Source organism: Arachis hypogaea, chromosome 12 (assembly GCF_003086295.3).
Source record: "Arachis hypogaea cultivar Tifrunner chromosome 12, arahy.Tifrunner.gnm2.J5K5, whole genome shotgun sequence".
Classification (NCBI taxonomy): domain Eukaryota; kingdom Viridiplantae; phylum Streptophyta; class Magnoliopsida; order Fabales; family Fabaceae; genus Arachis; species Arachis hypogaea.
Genome location: NC_092047.1, coordinates 118,104,467 through 118,130,063, shown reverse-complemented (window position 1 = coordinate 118,130,063; position 25,597 = coordinate 118,104,467). Strand labels below are relative to the sequence as shown.

The window sequence follows — 25,597 nt, the reverse complement described above, 5'->3', positions numbered from 1 at the left end:
GGCTGACCCATCATCCCAAGGTCCATCAATCTGTTATCATTAATGAAGCCATTGAAGTTATTCATGGAAACCGACGTGCGAAGATTGCCCCCTTCCTTTTCATTTTGTGTACGTATCGCGTTGAAATCCCCATAATAATGAGATTATCCCCAAATTGTGAGAGATTGCCTGATAGCTCCTCATATTGCCTAACACGTACTTGTTCGTTAGTGCTGAGATACACCCCGACCAGCCCCCACACCAGATTCTTACCCTCGTCCTTTACTGTGGCAACAATAGAGTAAGAAGTTGTTGAGAGTATTCTCACCTCCATATAATCCTTCCATGCTAATGCAATGCCCCCTGCTAAGCCACTTGGGTCTACAATGGTGAAACTTGAATATCCACAAGATCTGATTTTCTGTTCGACATTTCGAGATTGGTTTTTAGTTTCACAGAGAAAAAAAATAATTTAATAAAAAAAATAATTTGTACTTATATTATAGTTTGTACTTATATTAAAAATAATTTAATATTTTTTTGGTTAAATAATAAAAAAAAATATTAAAAATTGCTAATCACAAAAGTTTTTTCTATAAAAAAATATCTTTCAAAATTATTTCTAATTAAGGAGCAGGAGTGCTGGCCAATGGGGGTCTGCTGCTTTCTGCTAGCCAATGAATGAGTTGCTGCATGCATAAAATAAAATTCGAAATTCCAACATTTATTTAAGCTGACGAGTGAATTGAACCATCAAGCCGGTTCGAATTGAATTTTTTTTTACATTATATTATCATTTAAAATTACTTTGATGTTTAACTATATAAATCTAAAAAAAATATCCAAACATACACCTTATTCATTTAAAAATCCTTTTTCACCTTGGTTTTATCTATGAATCTATAAAGCAATCAAATTAACTTGACACAAATAATCAAATATCTTGTTTACACAAGAACAATGACACTGTCCTATTTTTTTTTCAAGTTTATTTGTTTCCCCACATCACATTGTCCTTACCACAACAATGGTGAAAATATGTTAAAAAGAAGTACCTAAATTGAAAATTGTATTATCCTTAAACTCTGGTAACAAGTGAACTATCATATTAGTGTGAAAAAAAATAAAATTAATTTAGACACAAGATGATCAAATTTTGACTTCTAAGTGATACAAATTTGAAGAAAGAACATTTATAAAAAATGTTCAAGATTTAATCAAATAAGCTAAGGAAGCTAAGGTTGTGTGGTGAATTTTTGGAGGAATGTAAACATACATGGTCATATGAACAAAGTTAGGTAAAAAATTAAAACTTGTGTATTTGCATATAGTATGGTTGGTGGCTAACGTGTTCATATATTAATTAGCTGCCTATATAAATGCAAGAATAAATTAAGATAAATAAATATTATGCTAGGTCAAAATTAAGATCAAATCACAAATTGTCATGGTTACAAGAATAATAAGAATAAAATGTTTTGTCCTAGGTTTAGTTGTATTTTTATATTTTCTGTTTTCACATGGAGTGCTTTATTTTTAGAATTTTATGAAAAAAAAAGTAAAAACATTAAAATTATCCTATTTTCTAATTTTATTCTCAGTAAAATTTAAAAAAAGTTAAAAATACTAAAAATAAAAAATAAAAAAGCAAACTAAGATTTCTTATCAAACCAATTAAGGAGCAGGACTGAACCACATGTTCAGAAATGGAAACGGCATAGAAGAACTAATTGGAAAATAGCTAATGGTTCTATCAGCCAAGAAGAAGACACCCATACCATGTTTTTTAAATTGAAATAGATCATCAATATTTGATATTGGATACTTCCACTCCTGGTGACTATTTGAATGGCAGAAAAATATACAATTGCCCTGCTTAAACTGTTCTGTAAGTCTGAGTCCCTTGGTAGATACAAGACTTACCTTTGTGTAATCCCAGAACAAGAAACGATCACCAATGTCAAAAATCTCACACCATCTAAGATTGCTTCTGTCCAACTTAAAAACACTAAACCCTTTTGTATGAATTGAGTCGTACCATCCATTTCGAGATTCATGACGAACTAGCAACAACTCCCCTGTGCTAGTGTCCATTACCATTTGATGATTTCGTTCTTCACAAAAATTATCAAATGTGCCAACAACAATATTTTGTATGGTATTTAGCATAACCAATCGTTCGACGACATGGTCATCACCATAATTATCTAGGGTAAACACGAACACAACACTTGTCTTATGTTTGACGGTAAGACCATACAGTTTATTATCACCATGAACTTCAATATCAGAGAAGATTTCAGCGGCTTCAATGGATTCTATCCATGATCCTTGCTTCAATTTGATAAAAGCTAGCCTTTGCTTCGTATGTTTTCGTCTAATGAAGTCGTACAATTCTTCTTGACCGCTAAACACACACAAGAAAGCAACAACGAACTCCTCAGATCCCGGTGGTGCCGAATTGAATGCAACACGAACTTGATAATAAGTCGGCTTTCCAGAAAACAAGAACAGTTTTGGAAGCTTGAATCTGGCACGAGAAAACGGGTTGAAAAATGAAAGCTCAGAGAAAGTTTGGTCCTTGTCGCTCACATGATGAAAGATATTGAACATCAACCACCCTTGCACAGAGTGAACCCTGTTAATATCGTTAGGGTTTATTCTTTGGGGCCATGTTTCAGTCAGCACAGTGGAATCATGGTTGCTCCATGGGGCGGATAAGCTTCCAAAGCTGTTATATGATTTTAAGATCCATGGCCAGTTGTATGAAGATTTAGATGGTGTTGAAAGAGAGAGCATCAATGGAAGCTGAGATGTAAATATGGCGTCAGCGGCCTTTCGCCATGAGCAGCATGTGGCACGACAATTCATGGCATCATCCAAACATAGCCTTTGGAAAATTAATTCTAACAATTCTAGAGGCAAATTCATCCAACCCATCGGAAGATGATGGATCAATTGTTAGCTTAATGATTTAATCAAGGTGACTCATCTGTCGAAACTAATTTGAAATATGAAAAATTACAGAAAAACAATTTCCCTACAAATAGCCAACATAAGGCAACTCTATTATAATTTAAATTTTATAAAAAAAAATGTAAAAATTAAAATTTAAAATTTAAAAAAGATTCTATCTATATTTATTCTAATCACATTTATAATATACAATAAAAATAATTTATAATTAAAGATCTTCTTGGAATATAATTAAATTCAAATTGATATTAATTTTAAAATAGAAATTGAATTAATTTGTAAATCCCATGAATTAAGATTATAACTAAATTTAAATTACTTAATTTTTTTAAATAAAATTTAGTTAGAATTAGAATGATTTGACTGGTTAAACCATAAATTTTTTTTACGTTTTAGATATTAATATAAAAAATAAGAATATTAGTAACAAAAAACTGAGTAGTAAATAATATAAAATCAAATTATTATATCAATTTATAAAATTTGACATCATTAATTCTAAACACAATAATTTATTTTCAATTCATTTTAAATCAAATCAAATCAATTTTAAAAAAATTTTATTTTAAATTTATCTCTTATAATTGAGTATGGAGAGACTATGCCATTTTAGCTATAACTCATTGGCATATAACGATTGTCTTTTTTTTTTTTTTATCAAAGATATGAAACTCGAACCCGCAACCTCTTAGATGAGTACAGGAAGACTATGCCATTTAAGCGTTCATTGGCTATAACGATTTTGTCTTGCTATAAATATTTTGGTCAATGATATTCTATCCTAATTATATGCCTGCCATATAGATAGACTGTTGTATTCTATAAAAAGTTAGAAAAAAACTACTCAAACTTCGATTATGAAAATCTTAAATTGTAATTGTTTTAATATCCTTATTTTAGATAAGGTCATAGAATTTTTTCAATGTTGGGAGCTACTATTTTTTTTATATCTACTTGTAAATAATAAAAACTCAAATACAACCAATCCTTGGACTAACTAACTAAACAAACACTTTCACTACATTAGAGAAGTGCAAGGCATGAACAGGCATCCACAATCAACGCTAAATTTTCAACTTCAGATTAATTGTTAGTTTGTTACTATGCTTAACTTTTTTCGTCCATAATTCCCAAGCCTTCACAGTCACCGTCACCGTCACCGTCACCGTTACCGTCAACTCCTTGTATCAATGTCTCTTTTGTTCTTCTTCCGCTATTTTAACACAAAATATGTATCCCTTCTATCATTGGACACAAATTTTTATTCTTTGGTACTTGTATGTGAAGAAGTTTTGTCTTTCACTATTTTTCTTAAAACACAAATTAAACACACCGTAAATACTACTTACATGGTTAAGGTGTAATATACTTTTGTAGGACTTGGTATGAACAAAATAGTTTGTTCAAGTTAATCTTTAATTTAGATCTTAAAATTTGATGTTGAATTTAAATTATATAAATTTTTAATTGACACAAATTTGACTCTTAAATTTATAATTGAAATTTGTATTAGTCTTTAAATTCATCTTTGTTAACAACATTTAATGAATTTAGAAACTAATTTATCAAATTTGATGAAACTCATCGTTTTAATGGTTAAAATGCTTCTAGTTTTATGTGTTCACATATATGTATGGCTGGTGGCTTAGTTGCATTCAAACTATAAATTTGTTGAAATACAATCTGTGTATTTACATTCAGATTGCAACAAGTTAAAAGTTGTATTTTTCAGATAAATATGTGGTGACTAATTTATTTAGTTGTCTATATAAATGCAAGAATAAATCAATATAAATAAACATTATGCTATGTCAAAATTAAGACCATACCACAATTTGTCATTATTACAAAGAATAATAAGAATGAAGGTTTTTGTATTGTGTTTAGTTGTATTTTTAATTTTTGTTTTCATCTTGAACGCTTTATCTTTAGAATTTTATAAAAAAAATATATTTTTTTTGTTTTCATTCTTGATAAAATTCTAAAATAAAAAAATTCTAAACAGAAAATGCTAAAAAATTATTAGAATTTATTATTTTTGGTAATTACTTTTTTCTATCAACTTAATTACTTTATTTTAATAATCCAATAATATACTTTAATTCACATGTTTAATATTTTTTTGAATCAACATAAGCTCAACACACTAATGTGGAGCAACGACAAACAGAAAAACTTAGAAAATACATAAATTTTGAAGCTTTCGGCAATGCCTCAACCACCCAAAGGATTACTCTTAGTCCATTCGTTATAACTCAGAATCGCCTTTCTTATTACGAAGTCCACACCTGTTTCCTTATTGTTAAAGATCCTAGCATTGCGTTCCATCCAAATGTTCCAAATAACTGCAAAGAACCCCGGCAACCATTTCTTCTGATCTTGTTTCCGCTTATGCCTACCGGTCCACCTCTCAAACAGTTCCCTTATGGTTCCAGGAATAGTCCACACCTCTCCAAACGACCTCAACCAACTATCCCACACCTGCCATGTTATCTCACATAGAAGAAATAGATGCTCCACCGACTCTACCTCCTTTTTGCAAAGTACACAAAGATTATCACTGGGCCTAATAATTCCTATTCTACTCAATCTCTCATTGGTACTCACTCTGCCAATAAGTACAAACCACCCAAACAGCTCGATCCTCGGCAGTACCACTCCTCTCCAAACAGCACTTGTGAAACTGTAACTCGTTATCTCATCTGACAGATTCTCCGACTGTAGGACCTGCACAACAGACTTGGTAGAGAATACCCCTTTACTATCAAACTTCCAAACCAGATTATCATCTTTTCCATCTGACAATTTCACCTGTCTTAGCCGCTCATGGAGTTGGTGAACAAGTTCCAGCTCCCATTGGAATAACTCTCTCCGCCACTGGAAGTTCCAAATCCACTCAAGCCCATCCCAGAATCCACAATCCCCTACCATCGAACCTTGCTGATTCGAGATAGAGTATAGTCTTGGAAATGCAACCTTCAAAGGACCACCTTGCATCCAGTTATCTTCCCAAAACCGGGTACTCCTCCCATTCCCTATTTCCATCGCCATACCCGTAATCATTTTGTCCTTTATCCTCTGCTCTCTGATGTTCAACTGGCTGATGTCTTTCCAGGGTCCTCCTTTAATCGGTAGCTGCTGATTTACTAGCATTACAGCAGGATTCAGGTTGTTGCACGAGCATACTATCTTTTTCCACAATGGACACTCCTCTTTAGAAAAACGCCACCACCACTTGAATAAGAGCGCTGTGTTCCGGATCACCGCATCCCCCACCTCCAAACCCCAGCCTTTTTAGGTGCTTGAACTAACTCCCACTTAACTAATGGAATACCATCATTACCATCTCCCTTGCACCACATAAATCGCCTTTGCAGGGCAATCAGCTTATCCGCAACCGCTTTTGGCATCTTGTACAGACTGAGGTAGTAAATAGGAAGGCTATTCACATGTTTAATATTAATAACTAATTGATGATAAAAAAAACAATAAATTTTGATGATGATGAGTAGCATTCCTCAACTCTCAAAATGAAAATACACAAACTAAGCGTGGCCTAATTTCTTATCAAACTAACTAAAGAGCAGGATCGGACCACATGTTCAGAAGCGAAAACCGCAAAGAAAAACTTATTGGAAAATGGCTAATGGTTCTGTCAGCCAAGAAGAAGACACCCATATCCTCCTCACGAGTATTTGCATGGCAGAAAAATATGCAATTGGTTCTGCAAGTCTGAGTCCCTTAGCAGACACAAGACTCACTTTGGTGTAATTCCAGAACAAGAAACGATCACCAATATCAAAAATCTCGCACCATCTAAGAATGTTTCTGTCCAAGTTAAAAGCACGAAACCCCCTGGTACAAATAAAATCATAACATCTACTTCGAACATCCCATTTATCATGACGAATATATACTTCACAATTGTATGTGAGTTTTTATTTTTATTTTTTAATCAAATATGTTAAATCATTTAAAAAAGCTTTTACCAAACCAGCATATATGTAGTTTATCTTGGAGTGCAATATTTGAAGTAACTATATTTAAGAGTTTATTGTTAGTTAATAAGTGAATGGCTACATACACAAGTTTAGATTCAAATCCTACATTTGCTTAACGTCCTTTTTTTTTTTGTTAATTTTTGTTTCGCACATCACATTGTCCTTAATTACCACAACAATGGTGAAAATATGTTAAAAAGAAGTACCTAAATTGTAAATTGTATTATCCTTAATTTATGGTAAACAAGTGAACTATCATACTAGTATGAAAAAAATTAAAATTAATTTGGACACAAGATGATCAAATTGTGACTTCCTACAAGTGATAGAAGTTTGAAGAAGGGATTATTTGTCAAAAATGTTCAGGATTTAATCAAATAAGCTAAGGTTGTATGGTGAATTTTTGAGGAGTGTAATACATGGTCAAATGAACAAGGATCATATTAAAAGTGTTATCTGTTAGGTAAAAAGTTAAAACTTGTGTATTTGCATATAGTATGGTTGGTGGCTTAGTTGCATTACAGTTATAGATTTATTATAGATGCAATTTGTGTATTCACATACATGTTATAGCAAGTTAGAGGCAGTGCTCACATGAAAATGTAGTGGCTAACTTCTTCATATTAGTTACCAATATAGATGAAATTATGTTATGTGTACACTAAAATTAGCTACCAAAATTAGTCACGAGTATAAAATACATGCCGGAATATAAATATACGTTCAAAATAAATTAAATCACATATATATTTATATACAAATACATTGGTGGCTGATTTTAGTAACAAATTTTGGTGTACTAATAGCATTTTTGATATAGATGCAAGAACAAATCAAGATAAATAAACATTATGCTATGTCAAAATTAAGATCAAACCACAAATTGCATTGTCATGATAACAAGAATAATAAGAATAATAAAGATAAAGAGGTATAATTCAAATGACATAGTTTCTCCATACTCAGTTAAGAAGTCGGGGTTGAAATCTCCCAATTTTTAATAAAAAAATAATAAGAAGAAGAATAAAAAATTTGTTTGGGTTTAGTAGTATTTTCATTTTTTGTGTTTTCATCTTGAATGTTTTATTTTAGAATTAAAAAAAAGAAGATAAAAACAATAAAATTATTCTATTTTCTATTTTTATTCTCGGTACAATTTTAAGAAGTTAAAAATACTAAAAATAAAAATAAAAAAACAAACTAGATTTTTCTATCAAACCAATTAAGGAACAGCATTAAACCACATGTTCAGAAGTGAAAACGGCAAAGAAAAACTAATTGAAAAACGGCTAATAGTTTTATCAGCCAAGAAAAAGACTCCCATATCATGTTCTTGAATTTGACTACCTGGACACTGCTGGCTAGTACTTGCATGGGAGAAGAAGATGCAATTACCGCTCTTAAACTGTTCTGCAAGTCTGAGTCCCTTAGCAGATACAAGACTCACCTTTGTGAAATCCCAAAACAAAAAACGATCACCAATATCAAAAACCTCACACCATCTAAGATTACTTCTGTCCAACTTAAAAACACTAAACCCTTTTGTACGAATTGAGTCGTAACATCCATTTCGAACTGATGCATTTAAATCATGACGAACTATTAACAGCTCCCCGGTGCTAGTGTCCATTACCATCTGATGACTTCGTTTGAAGGATGCATACGAGAAAATAAATCTGCCAAGAGCATCTGTATCTTGTATGGTATTTAGCATAACCAATCGTTCAACGACATGATTATCACGATGATTATCTCCGAGGGTAAACACGAATACAACGCTTGTTCCATGTTTGAAGGTAAGACCATACAGTTTATTATCGTCATGAACTTCAATATCATAAAAGATTTCATCGGTTTCAATGGATTCAATCCATGATCCTTGCTTCAATTTGATAAAAGCTAGCCTTTGCTTCTTATTTTCTTGATGGCTAACCACACACAAGAAAGCAACAACGAACTCCTCAGACCCCAGTGGTGCCGAATTGAATGCAACACGAACTTGATAATAACACGGCTCTCTAGAAAACAAGAACAGTTTTGGAAGCTTGAATCTGGCTCGAGAAAACGGGTTGAAGAATGAAAGCTCAGAGAAACTTTGGCCCGTGGCCCACTCATAATGAAATATATTGAACATCAACCAACCTTGCACCGAGTGAACCCTATTATCGTTATGGTTGATTCCATGCGGCCATTTTTCAGTCAGCACAGTGGAATAATGGTTACTCCATGGGGCGGATAAGCTTCCAAAGAAGTTGTTATCTGATTTTAAGATCCATGGCCAGATGTATGAAGATAAGATGTAGATGGTGATGAAAGAGATAGCATCAATGGAAGCTGAGATGAAAATATGGCGTCAGCGGCCTTTCGCCAGGAGCGGCATGTGGCACGACAATTCATGGCATCATCCAAACATAGCATTTGGAAAATTAATTCCAACAATTCCAAAGGCAAATCCATCCAACCCACCGGAAGATGATGGATAAAATGTTAGATTAATGATTTAATCAACGTGATTCACCTCTCAAAACGAGTTTTAAATATATGTTTTACCATTGTAAGTGAGTTTTTTTTTTAAACAAACATGTTAAGTTATTTAAAGATATGTTTAAAATACAATTGAATTCAAATTGATTTAATTTTAAAATAAAAATTGAATTAATTTATAAATTTCATGAATTAAGATTATAATTAAATTTAAATTACTTAATTTTTTTTAAAATAAAATTTGGTTAGAATGAAAATGATTTGACGTGTTAAAACGTAAAAAATTATTTTTACATTTTAGATATTAATATAAAAAAAGAATATTAGTAATAAAAAATTGTGTGGTAAATAATATAAAATTAAATTATTATATCAATTTATACAATTTTATATCATTAATTCTAAATAGTAAACACAATAATTTATTTTTAAGTTAAATTAAATCAAATCAATTTTAAAAAATTTTTATTTTGAATTTATTCAGTATAGTTGCGAACTTATATATCAATTTCGTCTTACTTTAAATATTTTGGTCAATAATATTCTATTCCGGTGATATGCTTTAATGTCTGCCATATTAATAGGCCATCCTATTTTATAAGATGTTAGAGAAAAACTGGTTAAACTTTGAATATAAATTTGTTGGAATACAATTTGTGTATTTACGTTCAGATTGCAACGTGTTAAAAGTTGTATTGTTCAGATAGATATGTGGTGACTAATTTATTTAGTTATCAATATAAATGCAAGAATAAATAAAAATAAATAAACATTATGCTATGTCAAAATTAAAACCATACCACAAATTGTCGTCATAACAAAGAATAATAAGAATGAAGGGTTTTGCATTGCGTTTAGTTGTATTTTCATTTTTTGTTTCATCTTGAATGCTTTATTTTTAGAATTTTATAAAAAAAAATATATTTTTTTTGTTTTTATTTTCGATAAAATTCTAAAATAAAGAAACTCTAAACAGAAAATGTTAAAAAATTATTAGAATATATTATTTTTGGTAATTATTTTGACTATCAACCTAATTACTTTGATTTAGTAACCCAACAATATATTTTAATACATACTTTTTTTTGTGACTTAACACATACGTTTTAATATTAATAACTAATTGATAACAAAAAATAATAAATTCTGATGATGAGTAGTATTCCTCAACGGCAGAAACTTACCTGCAGTCGACTGCAGGTGAAGTTGCTTCTAAATGTTTGACATGTGTTACTATATGGTTTAAAAAAATCGGTTTATTTTATATAAATGGTTTATTTAAAAAAAAGTTTAAATTGGACCAAACGGTTACTTTTATTCCCTTCTTCTTCGTTTTCACACATTCCGTTCTCTTCCAATCTCTTTTTCAGAACTAATATCAAACTTTCAATTAGGTATGTTCTTCTTATTTATATTTCTTAATCAAATTTATTATTTCAAATGTATTTCTTAATTTATGTTTTTATTCATTCCTCTGTGAATGATGAAAATTATTTAATAAATACGTACATGTTTATGTCATCACACCATTTTGATATTCAAGATGAAATTGATTGGACATTAGACAACAATTTTGGGAGTTCTACTGCTCACATCTTCGGCAATTTGATACATAAATTATCCTAGATTGTGGTGTTTAATATAATATTTAATACACATTACTCTAACACAATTTATGTATTAATAGATTTAGAAGATTCACGTTTTTGAATTTAATCTAAAAGAATCAAATAAAATTAATCTTTTTTTATTTTATTTAAATAAAAAACCTAAAAGATATGTGTAGAATGTATTTATCTTTTTTATTTTTTTAAAGAAATAATTGTACTAGCAAATGGAATACGTAGAAAATATTAGCTTTGAAATTTGGTGTTAATAATTTTGTGGGAATCGTGTTTAACAGAGTTGGTTAATATGAAGAAAGAAAAAATGAAAATAGAGATTCTTTACAAGTCTAAGGAAGATATGATAAATGTCAAGATAATTCATCGCAATTTCATGTGGTAGAAGACAAAAATGTAATTATGGTATAATGTGGACTGTTTGATAACATGAGCATAGTTGAAATTTTGGCATGATTTCTTCCATATTTGTTGCATGTCTCTTTAGTTGGTGATGTTATAGTTTATTGTGATGATATGATGGTAGTTTAATTGTATGAGTTAGGTCCTTTTTATTTGGTTGGATTTTTTCTATGGCTATCCTATTCTTGATGGCAATGCCAAAATAAATATTTTCATTAGTTGTTCTTTTTTTGCCTCTATTCTTGGGTTGATTTTATTTTAAAAAATTTTATTAAAAATTATGTTCAATTATTTAAAGAGACTAAATTAATATTTTGATTAGATACTTTTATTTTATTGAAAATAAATTCTAATTTTATTAAAAATAAATTCTAGTTAGTAAGTAAAAACACAAAAACGTGCATGATAATGAAATCATAATTTCTAGACAAGTAAATTATCGTCTTATTATCTTAAAAAAATAATTTATTTATAGAATAATATTGAAAAATCAACAATAATTTGCATGAAAATAATTTATTAGTAAAATAAAAGTTAATTGATTGATTACCATGAAATTTAATTTAACAGTAAATTTGTAATTGAACATATTTTTAAAGCTTAATTTAAAATCTGTTTACAACTTAATTTAAAAGCAACTGAAAATGTAAGTTATGGGAAACAAAACAAAGCTCATCAAGAAGATAGAAACAGAGATAAAAAAAAGGACAGATGATACTATTTATGCCATTCTTATAAAAAAAACGTGAATTTTGTTTCTTTTTCAGAATACTAAATGTTACTTTTTCAAACAATTTGTATACATATATTTGACGAAAATTAAATAAATAAAAATTTCAGATAAATTTAAAGAAAAATTGGTCAATAAGAATGAAGAAGAAGAACATACCAAATTTATCTGTTAAGAATTTAGGAATAACACGCAGAAAGAATTGAAATTATTTTAAAGGCAGTTATTTGATCTATTTAAACCGATTCTTTTAAATAAACCATTTGTATAAAATAAATCAGTTTTTTTTTTAAATCATATAGTAACACGTGTCAACCATCCATCCAGAAGCAACTTCACCTACAGTGGACTGCAGGTGAATTTCCACCTTCCTCAACACTCAAAATGAAAATACAAACCAAGAGTGGCCTAGTTTCTTATCAAACTAACTAAGGAACAGGACGGAACCACATGTTCAGAAGCGAGAATGGCAAAGAAGAACTAATTGGAAAATGGCTAATGGTTCTATCGGCCAAGAAGAAGACACCAATATCATGTTCTTTAAATCGAAATTGATCTTGAATATCTGGTTTTGGAGATTTCCACTCCCTATGAGTATTTGCATGACAGAAAAAGATGCAGTTGCCCCTCTTAAACCGTTCTGCAACTCTGAATTCCTTAGAAGACACAAGACTCACCTTAGTGTAATCCCAGAACAAAAAACGATCACCAATATCAAAAACCTCACACCATCTAAGAATGCTTCTGTCCAACTTAAAAACACGAAACCCCCTGGTACAAATTAAATCATAACATCTACTTAGAACATCCCATCTATCATGACGAACTAGCAACAACTCCCCTGTGCTAGTGTCCATTACCATCTGATGCCTTGGTTTGAAGGATGTACGACAAAAATTAAATCTTCCAACAGGAATATCTGCTATGGTATTTAGCATAACCAATCGTTCAACGACATGATCATCACGATAATTATCTCCGACGGTAAACACGAACACAACACTTGTTTTATGTTTGACGGTAAGACCATACAGTTTATTATCACCATGAACTTCAATATCATAGAAGATTTCAGCGGTTTCAATGGGTTCCAATTCAATCCATGATCCTTGCTTGAATTTGATAAAAGCTAGCTTTCGCTTCATATGTTCTGGTCTCATTAACACATTTTCTTGATAGCTAAACACACACAATAAAGCAACAACGAACTCCTCAGACCCCGGTGGTGCAGAATTGAATGCAACACGAACTTGATGATAGCACGGCCTTCCAGAAAACAAGAACAGCTTTGGAAGCTTGAAACTGGCACGAGAAAACGGGTTGAAGAATGAAAGCTCAGAGAATGTTTGGTCCTTGTCGCTCGCATAATGAAATATATTGAACATCAACCAACCATGCACCGAGTGAACCCTATTATCGATACGGTTGATTCCTTGGGGCCATGTTTGAGTCAGCACAGTGGAATCATGGTTGCTCCATGGGGCGGATAAGCTTCCAAAGTTGTTGTTATCTGATTTTAAGATCCATGGCCAGGTGTATGGAGTTGCAGATGGTGTTGAAAGAGAGAGCATCAATGGAAGCTGAGATGAAAATATGCCGTCAGCGGCCTTTCGCCAAGAGCGGCATATGGCACGACAATTCATGGCATCATCCAAACATAGCCTTTGGAAAATTAATTCCGACAGTTCCAGAGGCAAATCCATCCAACCCATCGGAAGATGATGGATAAAATGTTAGTTGGAGGCGCAACGAGGCTGGGCTGCAGTTGGGGAGGCGCAACGAAGCACGGATGCGTGCGGTGGCCGCAGATGCACGAGAAAGCCAGAACGAGTGCGGTGGCTCGAGAGAAGGCGAGGGGTTGTGGGGAACAGTGGTGGGGCGCTGTGCGGATGTGGGAGGAAAGGTTTGTAGGTATTGAAAATCAAATTTAAAATAAGGATTATATATAATTAATTTTAAATTTGATTTAAATTTTAAAATTAAAATTAACTTTTTTTTAATTTATTGTTTAGGTTGTTTAAAAAAAATTCTTGAGAATTATTAAATAATAAAGCAGTGTTAAGATATACGTAGGTTCAAGGGATTAGAAATTTGAAAACTTATGCAGAAAAAATTCTAAAAGGAAAGCAATTAAACTTGACTAACAAGTTGCAATTCATCAATTTTTCCAAGCCTAACATAACATTTTAGTTGAGTTTCAGCTTTTTCATTCCCTCATTTGTTCATATTAATGCTGCACACTAGTGTCGTCCTTTGTTGAAAATGAGCAATACATACCAGACCCAAATCAATCTGTGAACCTGACCAAGCATCAAGAGATTTTCTAACACCTACGCTATAATTTTTGTAATGAGTATCTACATCAATATCCTGTAAGAACAAAGATATGTATAAGCATTATATTATTATATCTACATAGTAAAAAGGGCAAGGAATGAGCCAATTATTACCAGAAAGAAGTAACAAAATATAATTCTTATCACTAATTGCAAGAGAAGACGAAAATTATTAATGAGCTATGAAGTTTAGAACACTAAACTCTTAAGATATCTACATTATTTCTTTTGGGAGAAAAGATTAAATTAGGAAGGAGAATGAGACAAATTACACAGACAGAAGAGGAAATTAATAGAATTATATTTAACTGTGCACAAGAGGGACCTTTTGTCTAAACAATCCAGAACCAATGCCATTACCCCACCACAACACACACACACACATATCATGATCATGCGTCTCAAAAATATTTTAGAGTGTGTACATCAAAGTAATCTGTCATATCATTGAAGTTATGAGCACACAGTCAGATAGGTCAAGTATACTTGTCTCAAACAATTCAGTCAACAGATCCTTCTTAGAATCCCGTTGCTTCCTTCTCCTCCTTGAGTTCCCCTCAAAATTGTCAAATTCAGCCTTAATGCTATATCGAGTTTTCTCCAACACATCTATGTAATTTTTCATTCAAGTCCAACCAAGCTGCTCCATCACAAAAAAACCCAATTCCATTAAATGAGTGTGTATTACACGCACCCAAACCCCCCAAAACCTTAGCATATTCATTCTCGCCTTGAATATGAAATGTTCCTTCTTCAGCCATTTAACTTACTTGGAAATAGATCATTCTTCATCAAATCTGGGAAAAGAAAGGCAGCTACCAGTCCAGTTCCGAAGACAACTATATATGCTGTAACTGCAATTATGAAAAACACAGGCCATTAATCAGATATGAATAAAAGAAATTAAATTTTGAAAGCATGTATAAATAATTATAGACTCTACAATTTCAGAAACGAATTTGATCAAACCTGTAGCAGTCTTAACATTCAAAAACAGGGCAGCCACCAGAATTGCAAAGGCAATTTGTAAGTTTACATAGATAAAATAAAACACAAACTGAATTCCATAGTTATTCTCTCGGAAGAAATGGAATCCTGAAAAGGAAAATTAAATATCGTCAGTATTAAAGAGAATTGGAAAACACCAACCAAACAGAAGTGAGGAGAACATGTGTCTGAGAAACTGGAAAGCAGCCAGAACACAGAGTCCATTGTAGGATAGCAAGTGCAATTGGGAGCGGATGAGAACTTTGGAGGCTATAAGTTAGCAAGAAGGAAAGGGCTATCTTAGGCTTAGAGCGAGGTCTGAGAGGTATAAAAGATTGCAACATTTCATCAATAACTTGCATTTGCATGTTCTGGAAAAATGAAGAAAAAAAAGAAAAAGGATTATTCTTTGAACTATGGCAGGACTCTAAGGGAATGAGAATGTCAGGGATTTTAACATAGTTTTTGTCCTTACCACAACAATGGTGAAAATATGTTAGAAAGAAGTACCTAAATTGAAAATTGTATTATCCTTAATTTATGGTAACAAGTGAACTATCATACTAGTGTGAAAAAATTAAAATTAATTTAGACACAAGATGATCAAATTGTGACTTCCTATAAGTGATAGAAGTTTGAAGAAGGATCATTTGTAAAAAATGTTCAAGATTAAATCAAATAAGCTATGGAAGCTAAGGTTGTATGGTGAATTTTTGGAGGAATGTAAACAACTAAACATACATGGTCAAATGAACAAATTTAAAGTTAGGTAAAAGGTTAAAACTTGTGTATTTACATATAGTATGGTTGGTGGCTAACCTGTTCATATTAGTTGCCTATATAGATGCAAGAATAAATCAAGATAAATAAACATTATGCTATGTCAAAATTAAGATCAAACCATAAATTGTCATGATAACAAGAATAATAAGAATAAAGAGTTTTGTCTTGGATTTAGTTGTATTTTTATTTTTTGTTTTCATCTTAAATGCTTTATTTTCAGAATTTTATGAAAAAAAAAAAATAAATAAATAAATTTGTATCCTCTTTATCATTGGACACAAATTTTTATCCTTTTGTATTTGTATGTGAAAAATTAAACCGGTTTTGTCTTAGTAAATACTACTTGAATAGTCAAAATATAATATACTTTTGTGAGACTTTGTTCGAATAAAAATAAAATTTTCAAGTTAATATTTAATTTAGATTTTCAAGTTTAAAGTGGAACTCGAATTGACTCATAAAATTTTAATTAACTTAATATTAATGTTTAAAATTATAATCGATATTCGCGTTAATTTTTCAACTCATTTTCATTATTAGCATGCTAATTTAGCACATTAATTTATCATATTTGATAAACTGATATTGTTTACATGGAATTAAAAATGCATCTCATTTTTATGATTTTCAGTAAAAAGAAAGATGGGTTTTACATCAAAAAAGTTTATAAAAATATTTTCTTAAACAGTAAATATATATTTTTTTTTTAATTTTAATCATTGATCTTCTATTTCCCAGATCAAATAAACGTCATGCTAATAAATTTTTTACCAAATTAAAATTAAGATATAACAAATTGTAACATATATTTCTTCACACAATAAAATAACAAGAAAAATAAGAGAATGGAATCAAGAACTTAAATTTCTTATCAAAATAATTAAGGAGCAGGACTGAACCACATGTTTCGACGTGAAATCGACAAAGAAGAACTAATTGGAAAATGACTAATGGTTCTATCAGCCAAGAAGAAGACTCCCATATCATGTTCTTTAAATCCATCACTAAATCGATATGGCGGCTGCTGGCAGCGAGTATTTACATGGCAAAAAAATATGCAGTTGCCCCTCTTAAACTCTTCTGCAAGTCTGAGTCCCTTAGCAGACACAAGACTCACCTTGGTGAAATCCCAGAACAAGAAACGATCACCAATATCAAAAATTTCACACCATTTAAGATTGCTTCTGTCCAACTTAAAAACACTAAACCCTTTTGTACGAACTGATAAGTCGTAGAAACATCTACTTCCCAAATGACGAACTAGCAACAACTCCCCAGTGCTAGTGTCCATTACCATCTGATGACTTCGTTTGAACAATTCGAAATCAACAACAAATGTGCCAGGAACAATACCTTCTATGGTATTTAGCATAACCAATCGTTCGACGACATGATCATCACGATAATTATCTAGGGTAAACACGAACACAACACTTGTGTTATGTTTGACGGTAAGACCATACAGTTTATTATCACCATGAACTTCAATATCATAGAAGATTTCAGCGGCTTCAATGGATTCTATCCATGATCATTGCTTGACTTTGATAAAAGCTAGCCTTTGCTTCATATGTTTTGGTCTCATGAAGTCGTACAATTCTTTTTGATAGTTAAACACACACAAGAAAGCAACAACGAACTCCTCAGATCCCGGTGGTGCAGAATTGAATGCAACACGAACTTGATAATAAGACGGCTTTCCAGAAAACAAGAACAGTTTTGGAAGCTTGAATCTGGCACGAGAAAACGGGTTGAAAAATGAAAGCTCAGAGAAAGTTTGGTCCTTGTCGCTCACATAATGAAATATATTGAACATCAACCACCCTTGCACCGAGTGAACCCTATCGACATCTTCAGCTTTGATTCCTTGGGGCCATGTTTGAGTCAGCACGGTGGAATCATGGTTGCTCCATGGGGCGGATAAGCTTCCATAGTTGTTTTCACACCGTTTTGAAAGAGAGAGCATTAATGGAAGCTGAGATGAAAATATGGCGTCAACGGCCTTTCGCCAAGAGCGACATGCAGCACGACAATTCATGGCATCATCCAAACATAGCCTTTGGAAAATTAATTCCAACAATTCCACAGGCAAATCCATCCAACCCATGGAAAGATGATGGATCAAATGTTAGGTTAATGATTTAACCAAGGTGACTCACCTTTTTTTTTGAAAGAAAAAGCGCTCAACACAACAAAGTGGAGCATAGATCCATAAGTATAAGTTACCTCGAATACAAGTATTACGAAACCCGCAAGAGACACCTCAACCCTTCGTTATCTTCGGCATTGCCATCAACAACCAAATGGAGCATCACCAATCCAATCATCGGATAGCGTAAAGGACCTGTTGATGATTTCCACCACTCCTGAGCCATGATTATTGAATACCCGATCATTTCTTTCTAACCAAGTTGCCCAAATTACAGCGAAGAATCCAATCAACCACCTCTTTCTCTCTAATTTTCTCTGTGCAGCATGCGTCCAGCTCTAAAAATGTTGCTTCAGTGTACCTAGGATAGTTCATGACCTTCCAAGGGCGAAAAACCATGCGCTCCATACCTGCCAAGTGACCTCGCATCCAATGAACAAATGAAATCCAGACTCAACAGCCTTACCGCATAATGCACATATATTATCAAGCTGACCAATAACTCCTAATTTGGATAGTCGTTCTTTAGTATTCACCCTCTCAATCAACACAAACCATGTAAACAGTTCCACCCTTTGCGGGACAAAGCCCCGCCAAACAGCACTAGTGAAACTATAGCTAGTTATGGCCTCCGGGATGACCGAATCCTGCATCACCTTTACAAAGGATCTCGTGGAGAATGTACCATTTCTATCAAATTTCCAGACGACCCTATCTTCTCTCTCATGTGTAAGTGTTACTGACCGTAAGCTCTCATGGAGTTGGTTCAAGAGCTCCAATTCCCATTGAAACAGCTGCCTCCTCCACTGGAAGCTCCATATCCACTCTAGTCCATCCCAAAATCCGCAGTCCCCTATAACAGCTCCTTTGAGGTTTGAGATCGAGAATAATCTTGGAAACAACTCCTTCAAAGCCCCATCAGGTAGCCAGATATCTTCCCAAAAATGGGTTGTTCTGCCATTTCCTACATCCATTGATAGACCTCTGATCATCTTCTCCCTTATTTGTGGCTCCTTTATTTGGAGCTGGCAAATATCCCTCCAAGGACCCCCTTTCGAAGGCACAGTTTGACCCCACAGCATCTCAGATGGATTCATATTATTGCAAGAACACACTACTTTCTTCCATAAGGGACATTCCTCTTTTGAGAATTGCCACCACCATTTAAACAGAAGGGCTGTATTCCGAAGCACTGCATCTCCCACTCCCAATCCACCTGCCTTTTTAGGAGCCATCACCACCTTCCACCTCACTAGTGGCATACCGTTTCTCCCATCCTCTTTACTCCATAAGAATCGCCGTTGTAAGGCAATCAGCTTCTCCGCAACTGCCTTTGGCATCTTGTACAAGCTTAGATAGTATATAGGCAGGCTGTTAAGAACCGATTTTATGAGAACCAGCTTACCCGCTTTATTGAGGGACTTTGCCTTCCATAGACTCAGCTTTTCTTCCACCTTTTCAATCACTGGTTTCCATGTCTTCACTAGCCTCGGATTCGCTCCCAATGATATGCCAAGATACCGAACAGGAAGGGAAGCCTCCTTACATCCCAGCAAACGACACATTTTTTGCATCCAACATTGTTCACAATTAACCGGAATGAAACTGGACTTCTCAAAATTAATGCTCAACCCAGACATCAGCTCAAAGCACCGCAGAAGACGCTGGTAATTCCTAACTGTCTCTTCCTCCTGCGGACAGAATAGGATAGTGTCATCCGCAAACTGTAAGTGTGATAATTCAATGTGATCTCGTCCAACCAACAGCGGCGATATGTGCCCATTCCTAACCGCCTCCCCAATCATCCTATGCAGCACATCAACAACAAGTACAAATAGAAACGGAGACAAAGGATCACCTTGTCGTAAACCCCTTTCCATTTTGAAAGGCTTAGTTGGAGCTCCATTAATAAGAACTGACATTGACGCAGAACACACACACTCCATAATCCACCCCCGCCACCTATGACCAAATCCCATCTTCTGCAGCACTATATCCACGAATCTCCATTTGACCTTATCATACGCTTTTTGAAAATCCAGCTTAATTATTGTTGAGCTCCTTTTTCTTAATTTCAGCTACTGTACAGTTTCGCATGCTATCAAAGCCCCGTCATGGATTTTCCTGCCCTGCACAAAGGCGCTCTGAGTCTCTCCCACTAGCCCTGGCATCACTTGCCGCATCCTTCTAACCAACACCTTAGATATTACCTTATATACACAGCCCACCATACTAATCGGTCGAAAGTCTCTTATCTCGGTAGCTCCAACGAATTTTGGTGCCAACGCCACCCAAGTAACATTCGAGCCCTGAGGTAACACAGATGACTGGAAGAAACCCAACACAGCTTCCGTGAATTCCCTCCCAATTTCCACCCAGCATTTCTTTATGAAATTCATATTATACCCATCACTCCCAGGTGCTTTTGATGACTCACAATCCCATACTGCAGCCTTTATTTCTTCTGCCGTCGGCATCAACTCTAGTTCCGCTGCTTCCACCTCAGTTATTCTCCGAACCAATCCATCCCGAACTCCTATTAATGGTGATATCTCCTGATGGTACAAGTCCTTATAGAAATCCCTGATAGCCAGTTTGATCCGGGCCTGGTTCCTCACTAGTCTTCCATGGATTCTTAAGGCGTCAATACGATTGCTCCTCCTCCGAGCCGAGGCAATATTGTGAAAATATCTAGTATTTTTATCCATCTCCTTAGCATGCCTAGAGCGTGACATCTGCTTCCAATGGATTTCCTTCCTAACATACCATTTCTTACAAGAGCTTACGAGTGCCTTTCGACGAGCTTCCATTGTTCCATCATACAGTCCATGACTCGCCATATCATCTACTTTCCTTATTTCCTCTTCAAACTTGTTAATCCGCAAGTCTATATTGCCAAAAATCTCTCTATGCCATTTTCCTAGCGGACCCGTCAAAGCCTTCAATTTATCTAGGAATTGACCATCCCCTATGCTTCTCCACTCTTCCTTCACCATTCTCAAAAATCCAGCATGAGAAAACCATGAATCTAGACTTCGAAACGGTCTTCGGACCGCTCCCACCATTGTGACATTCATAATCAGCGGACAATGGTCTGACAAACCTCGTGGGCCCCCTCGTACCCTTGTGTCAGGAAACTCCTCTAACCACTCCAAACTGACCATGATTCTATCAATACGACTACATGATTGACCCCTGAACCATGTGAATTTCCGATCAGTCAAAACTAGATCCCTTAGCTCCATGTCCTGAATCCAAGAATAAAACTCTACTGCCGACCTTGGCATAGAAACCGCCCCGAGGCGTTCTTCCACTTGGACAATCTCATTAAAGTCCCCCATAAAACAGAAAGGTACCTGGCATAACCCAGTCAAAAAGCTCAGTTCCTCCCACACATCAAGTTTTGCCATCCTATCATGCTCCCCATACACTAAGCAAACCGCACACCTAAAGTTGTTTTTTATCAGCACTCCATCCAGACATAACCACCTAGCTCCCTTATAGCAATTACTTAATTGAAACATCGTTGCATCCCACATTAGCAGCAGGCCCCTAGATGCACCTTCCGCCTCCACATACTCCCAACACACTCCAGCATTACCCCACAGTTGTACCACATCAAAGTTATTTATTACTGCTTTCTTTGTCTCTATTAAGCCTAGCATATGCACATTGAAATTCATTCGGAATTTTTTGACCATACTCAATTTCCCTACTCCCGCCAACCCCCGAACATTTCATGATGCAAAAATCATTTGGTAATAATTGTACACACCTTTTTTTTATTTTTCGGACGACTTCGGCGAGCTTTCTCTTTCTGTTTAGCTTGCTTCTTCTTCAGAGCTATTTTCTCATTTTGAGCCTGGAGAATGGCCATAATATCTTCTTCCTCGTCATATAAAACTGCTCCGGATTCCACCGCTAAGTCCCAAGCCTTCCAGTTTTCTTGCTCTTCTTTTGCCCGTCTGGTGACAGACGTTTCTGATGCACCATATATCCCAAAACGAATTTTAAATATATATTTTACTATTGTAAGTGAGTTTTTATTTTTAATTATATATGTTAAATTATTTAAACATCTGTTTAAAATACATTTGAATTCAAATTGATTTAATTTTAAAATAAGAATTGAATTGATTTGTAAATTCCATGATTTAAGATTATAACTAAATTTAAATAAAATTTGGTTAAAATTAAAATAATCTGATGGGTTAAAACGTAAAATTTTTCTTTTATATTTTAGATATTAATATAAAATTAAGAATATTAGTAACGAAAATTATTTTTAAATTTTAGATATTAATATGCCTACCATATAGGTAGGCCGCTCTATTTCGCAGTACCCAATCAGTTAAAAAAAAACTTTTCAAATTTTGAATATGAAAATTTTAATCCTTTAATTCAATTGTAACTGACTTAATATTTTTATTTCGGATAAATTATTGGGTCGAATTTTTTAATGCATGTATTATAGAAACTTTAATAAAATCAACATATATTTATGTGTTTATTGATTATCTGTAAATTTAAAAACGGGTCTACTAAAGAATCAATTAAAAAAGTAGTTAATTAGAGCTAATTTGTTGAAAAACAGAAAATTTATTATAAAAAAGAAAAAATAATTTTTCGTTATTCTAATTTTTAAAATTTTAAAACAAAAAATATAAAAAATTTATTTAAATTAGGTTATAATATAGTTGACTTCCTATATTTTTTTTTTAATTTAAAAATTTATAATAACCCAATATCTACTACCATATTTCTATTTACCACTTTACCTGTGGATGTTTGACCAAAATTTCATAGATAATAGGCAAATCTTTAGCCGTGAAAACTTCTCAAATAGGTTTATTCAATGAGTAATATTATCTGACTAATAAATATTATTTTTTTATGAGTAATAATTTATATTTATATTTATAAATATTTTATACATAAAAAAATATAATTTATATTTGTATTTATTAAAATTTTATACATATAAATGAATATAATTTATATTTATATTAAAAACAATTTAATAGTTTTTTGGCAAAATAATAATAAAAAATATTAAAAGTTGCTAATTACAAAAGTTTTTTTATTGAAAAATATCATTTAAAATTACTTCTAATTAAATTACATATATATTTATATACAAATATATTAGTGACTGATTTTAGTGACTAATTTTGATGTATTAATAGCATTTTTGATATAGATGCAAGAACAAATCAAGATAAATAAACATTATGCTATGTCAAAATTAAGATCAAACCACAAATTGCATTGTCATGATAACAAGAATAATAAGAATAATAAAGCTAACGAGCTATAGTTCAAATGACATAGTCTCTCTATACTCAGTTAAGAAGTTAGGATTCGAGTCTCCTATTTTTTATAAAAAAAATAATAATAAGAATAAAGAGTTTGTCTTGGGTTTAGTAGTATTTTCATTTTTTGTTTTTCATCTTGAATGTTTTATTTTTAGAATTTTAGAAAAAAAAGATAAGAACAATAAAATTATTCTATTTTCTATTTTTATTCTCGGTACAATTTTAAAAAGTTAAAAATACTAAAAATAAAAATGAAAAATGAAAAATGAAAAAACAAATTAAGATTTTCTATCAAACCAATTAAGAAGCAACATTGAACCACATATTTAGAAGTGGAAATAGCAAAGAAGAACTAATTGAAAAACGGCTAATACTTTTATCAGCCAAGAAGACTCCTATGTCATGTTCTTGAATTTGACTACCGGAACACTCCTGGCTAGTACTTACATGGCATAAGAAGTGCAGAATTGAATGCAACACGAAGTTGATAATAACACGGGCCTCCAGAAAACAAAAACAGTTTTGGAAGCTTGAATCTGGCTCAAGAAAACGGGTTGAAGAATGAAAGCTCAGAGAAAGTTTGGTCCTTTAACCACTCATAATGAAATATATTGAACACCAACCAACCTTGCACCCGAGTGAACCCTATTATTATAGCTACGGTCAATTTCTTGCGGCCATTTTTCAGAGAGCACAGTGGAATCATTGTTGCTCCATGGGGCGGATAAAAATAACTAATTACCAAATCATGTACTTAAAATGTTATCTCAATGAATAAATTTAATTGAACAATAATATAATTTACTCTTGTCCATTAAACTCGGACGAAACATGAAAACACTGACCCACATGGCATTCTCCCTCGCACGCACCAGACAAATAATGCTACTGCTAACCCTTTTTTTCCTCCTATGTTGGTAAGAATACAATGTTAAAATCGGTCCCTTTTCTACTTTTGTTGTCTAACATTAGTATTTCCATCCTAAACAAGACAAAACAGATATAACACATGTACATTCCATATAAGTGATTGAAAATAGCTGCTAGCAAAATCATAAGAAATCTATATAATACTATTACTAATGAATGGCAGGACTCAGCTGAAGAACAAACCCTTGTGAATGAAAAAAAGAAATCAGCGAATGGTTTGACTGTGAAGCAACTCAACAGCAGCAGCAACCACTCCCTTTCCTTCTGCAGTAATGTCCAATCCTGGTTCTTCAATTTTTCTGTTCAGAAGCTTGTCAAGCTCTCCACGTAATTTCTGCAAATCCCGTAGCGAATTAATCGTAACAAGTTGTGTTTTCTTAAATTTTTTGATAAAATGAGATGATCACTCGCATAAAATTGTCTTTATGTGAAAATGATAATTGAGAACTGTCAAATGGTTCTTACTTATGGTCTTCACAAGAAGATAACTACATGTGAATGGTCACCAAAAAATTAATGTGTATAATCTTAATTTTTCTAAACCATCAGAAATATGCTGGAACAAGATTGAGGGACATTACCCTTATCAAGTCAATGACACTCTTTGAGGCAGAGAAATGAAGGTAACCTCCAAGCATCTCAATGCCCTCGCCATTTTTGCCAGGGACAAGATTACCACCAAACAAAAGCAGGGTATAATCTGAAATGTTGGTAGAGTCTCTAACATAGATACTGGTGGTTTTCACCTTTTCACTGTATACCATGTAAGGCAAAGGGAAGAGATGAACCCCGGCATTGACAGAAGCTGGATGGATGTCAACCTTCCCAACTTCTTTCGTATAGAACGCCGTCCGTTTTCCTCTTCTTTTGCACTGAACAACATTAGGGTAGAGCCCGGCACAA

General features: G+C 33.1%; 2 protein-coding genes and 2 long non-coding RNA genes across 4 annotated transcripts; all 4 read right to left on the bottom strand.

Annotated features, from left to right (window-relative positions):
* Positions 1-12,622: 12,622 nt before the first annotated feature.
* On the bottom strand, positions 12,623-13,906 carry LOC112730714 (uncharacterized). The gene has a single exon (XM_025780775.2). It carries the CDS (start codon positions 13,904-13,906, stop codon positions 12,623-12,625), a length of 1,284 nt encoding a protein of 427 aa, XP_025636560.2.
* A 950-nt stretch (positions 13,907-14,856) lies between these two features.
* LOC112729472 (uncharacterized) lies at positions 14,857-15,938 on the bottom strand. The gene is made up of 3 exons (XR_003812488.2): positions 15,500-15,938; positions 15,301-15,384; positions 14,857-15,170 (listed from the first exon to the last, which is right to left on the bottom strand). It is a non-coding gene; the product is annotated as an uncharacterized lncRNA (long non-coding RNA).
* A 1,242-nt stretch (positions 15,939-17,180) lies between these two features.
* LOC112730713 (putative F-box protein At5g66830) lies at positions 17,181-18,407 on the bottom strand. Its single transcript, XM_025780774.1, has 2 exons — positions 17,921-18,407; positions 17,181-17,809 (listed from the first exon to the last, which is right to left on the bottom strand). Exons 1-2 carry the CDS (start codon positions 18,405-18,407, stop codon positions 17,181-17,183), a joined length of 1,116 nt encoding a protein of 371 aa, XP_025636559.1.
* A 6,108-nt stretch (positions 18,408-24,515) lies between these two features.
* LOC112728752 (uncharacterized) lies at positions 24,516-25,597 on the bottom strand. The gene is made up of 2 exons (XR_011869232.1): positions 25,276-25,597; positions 24,516-25,028 (listed from the first exon to the last, which is right to left on the bottom strand). It is a non-coding gene; the product is annotated as an uncharacterized lncRNA (long non-coding RNA).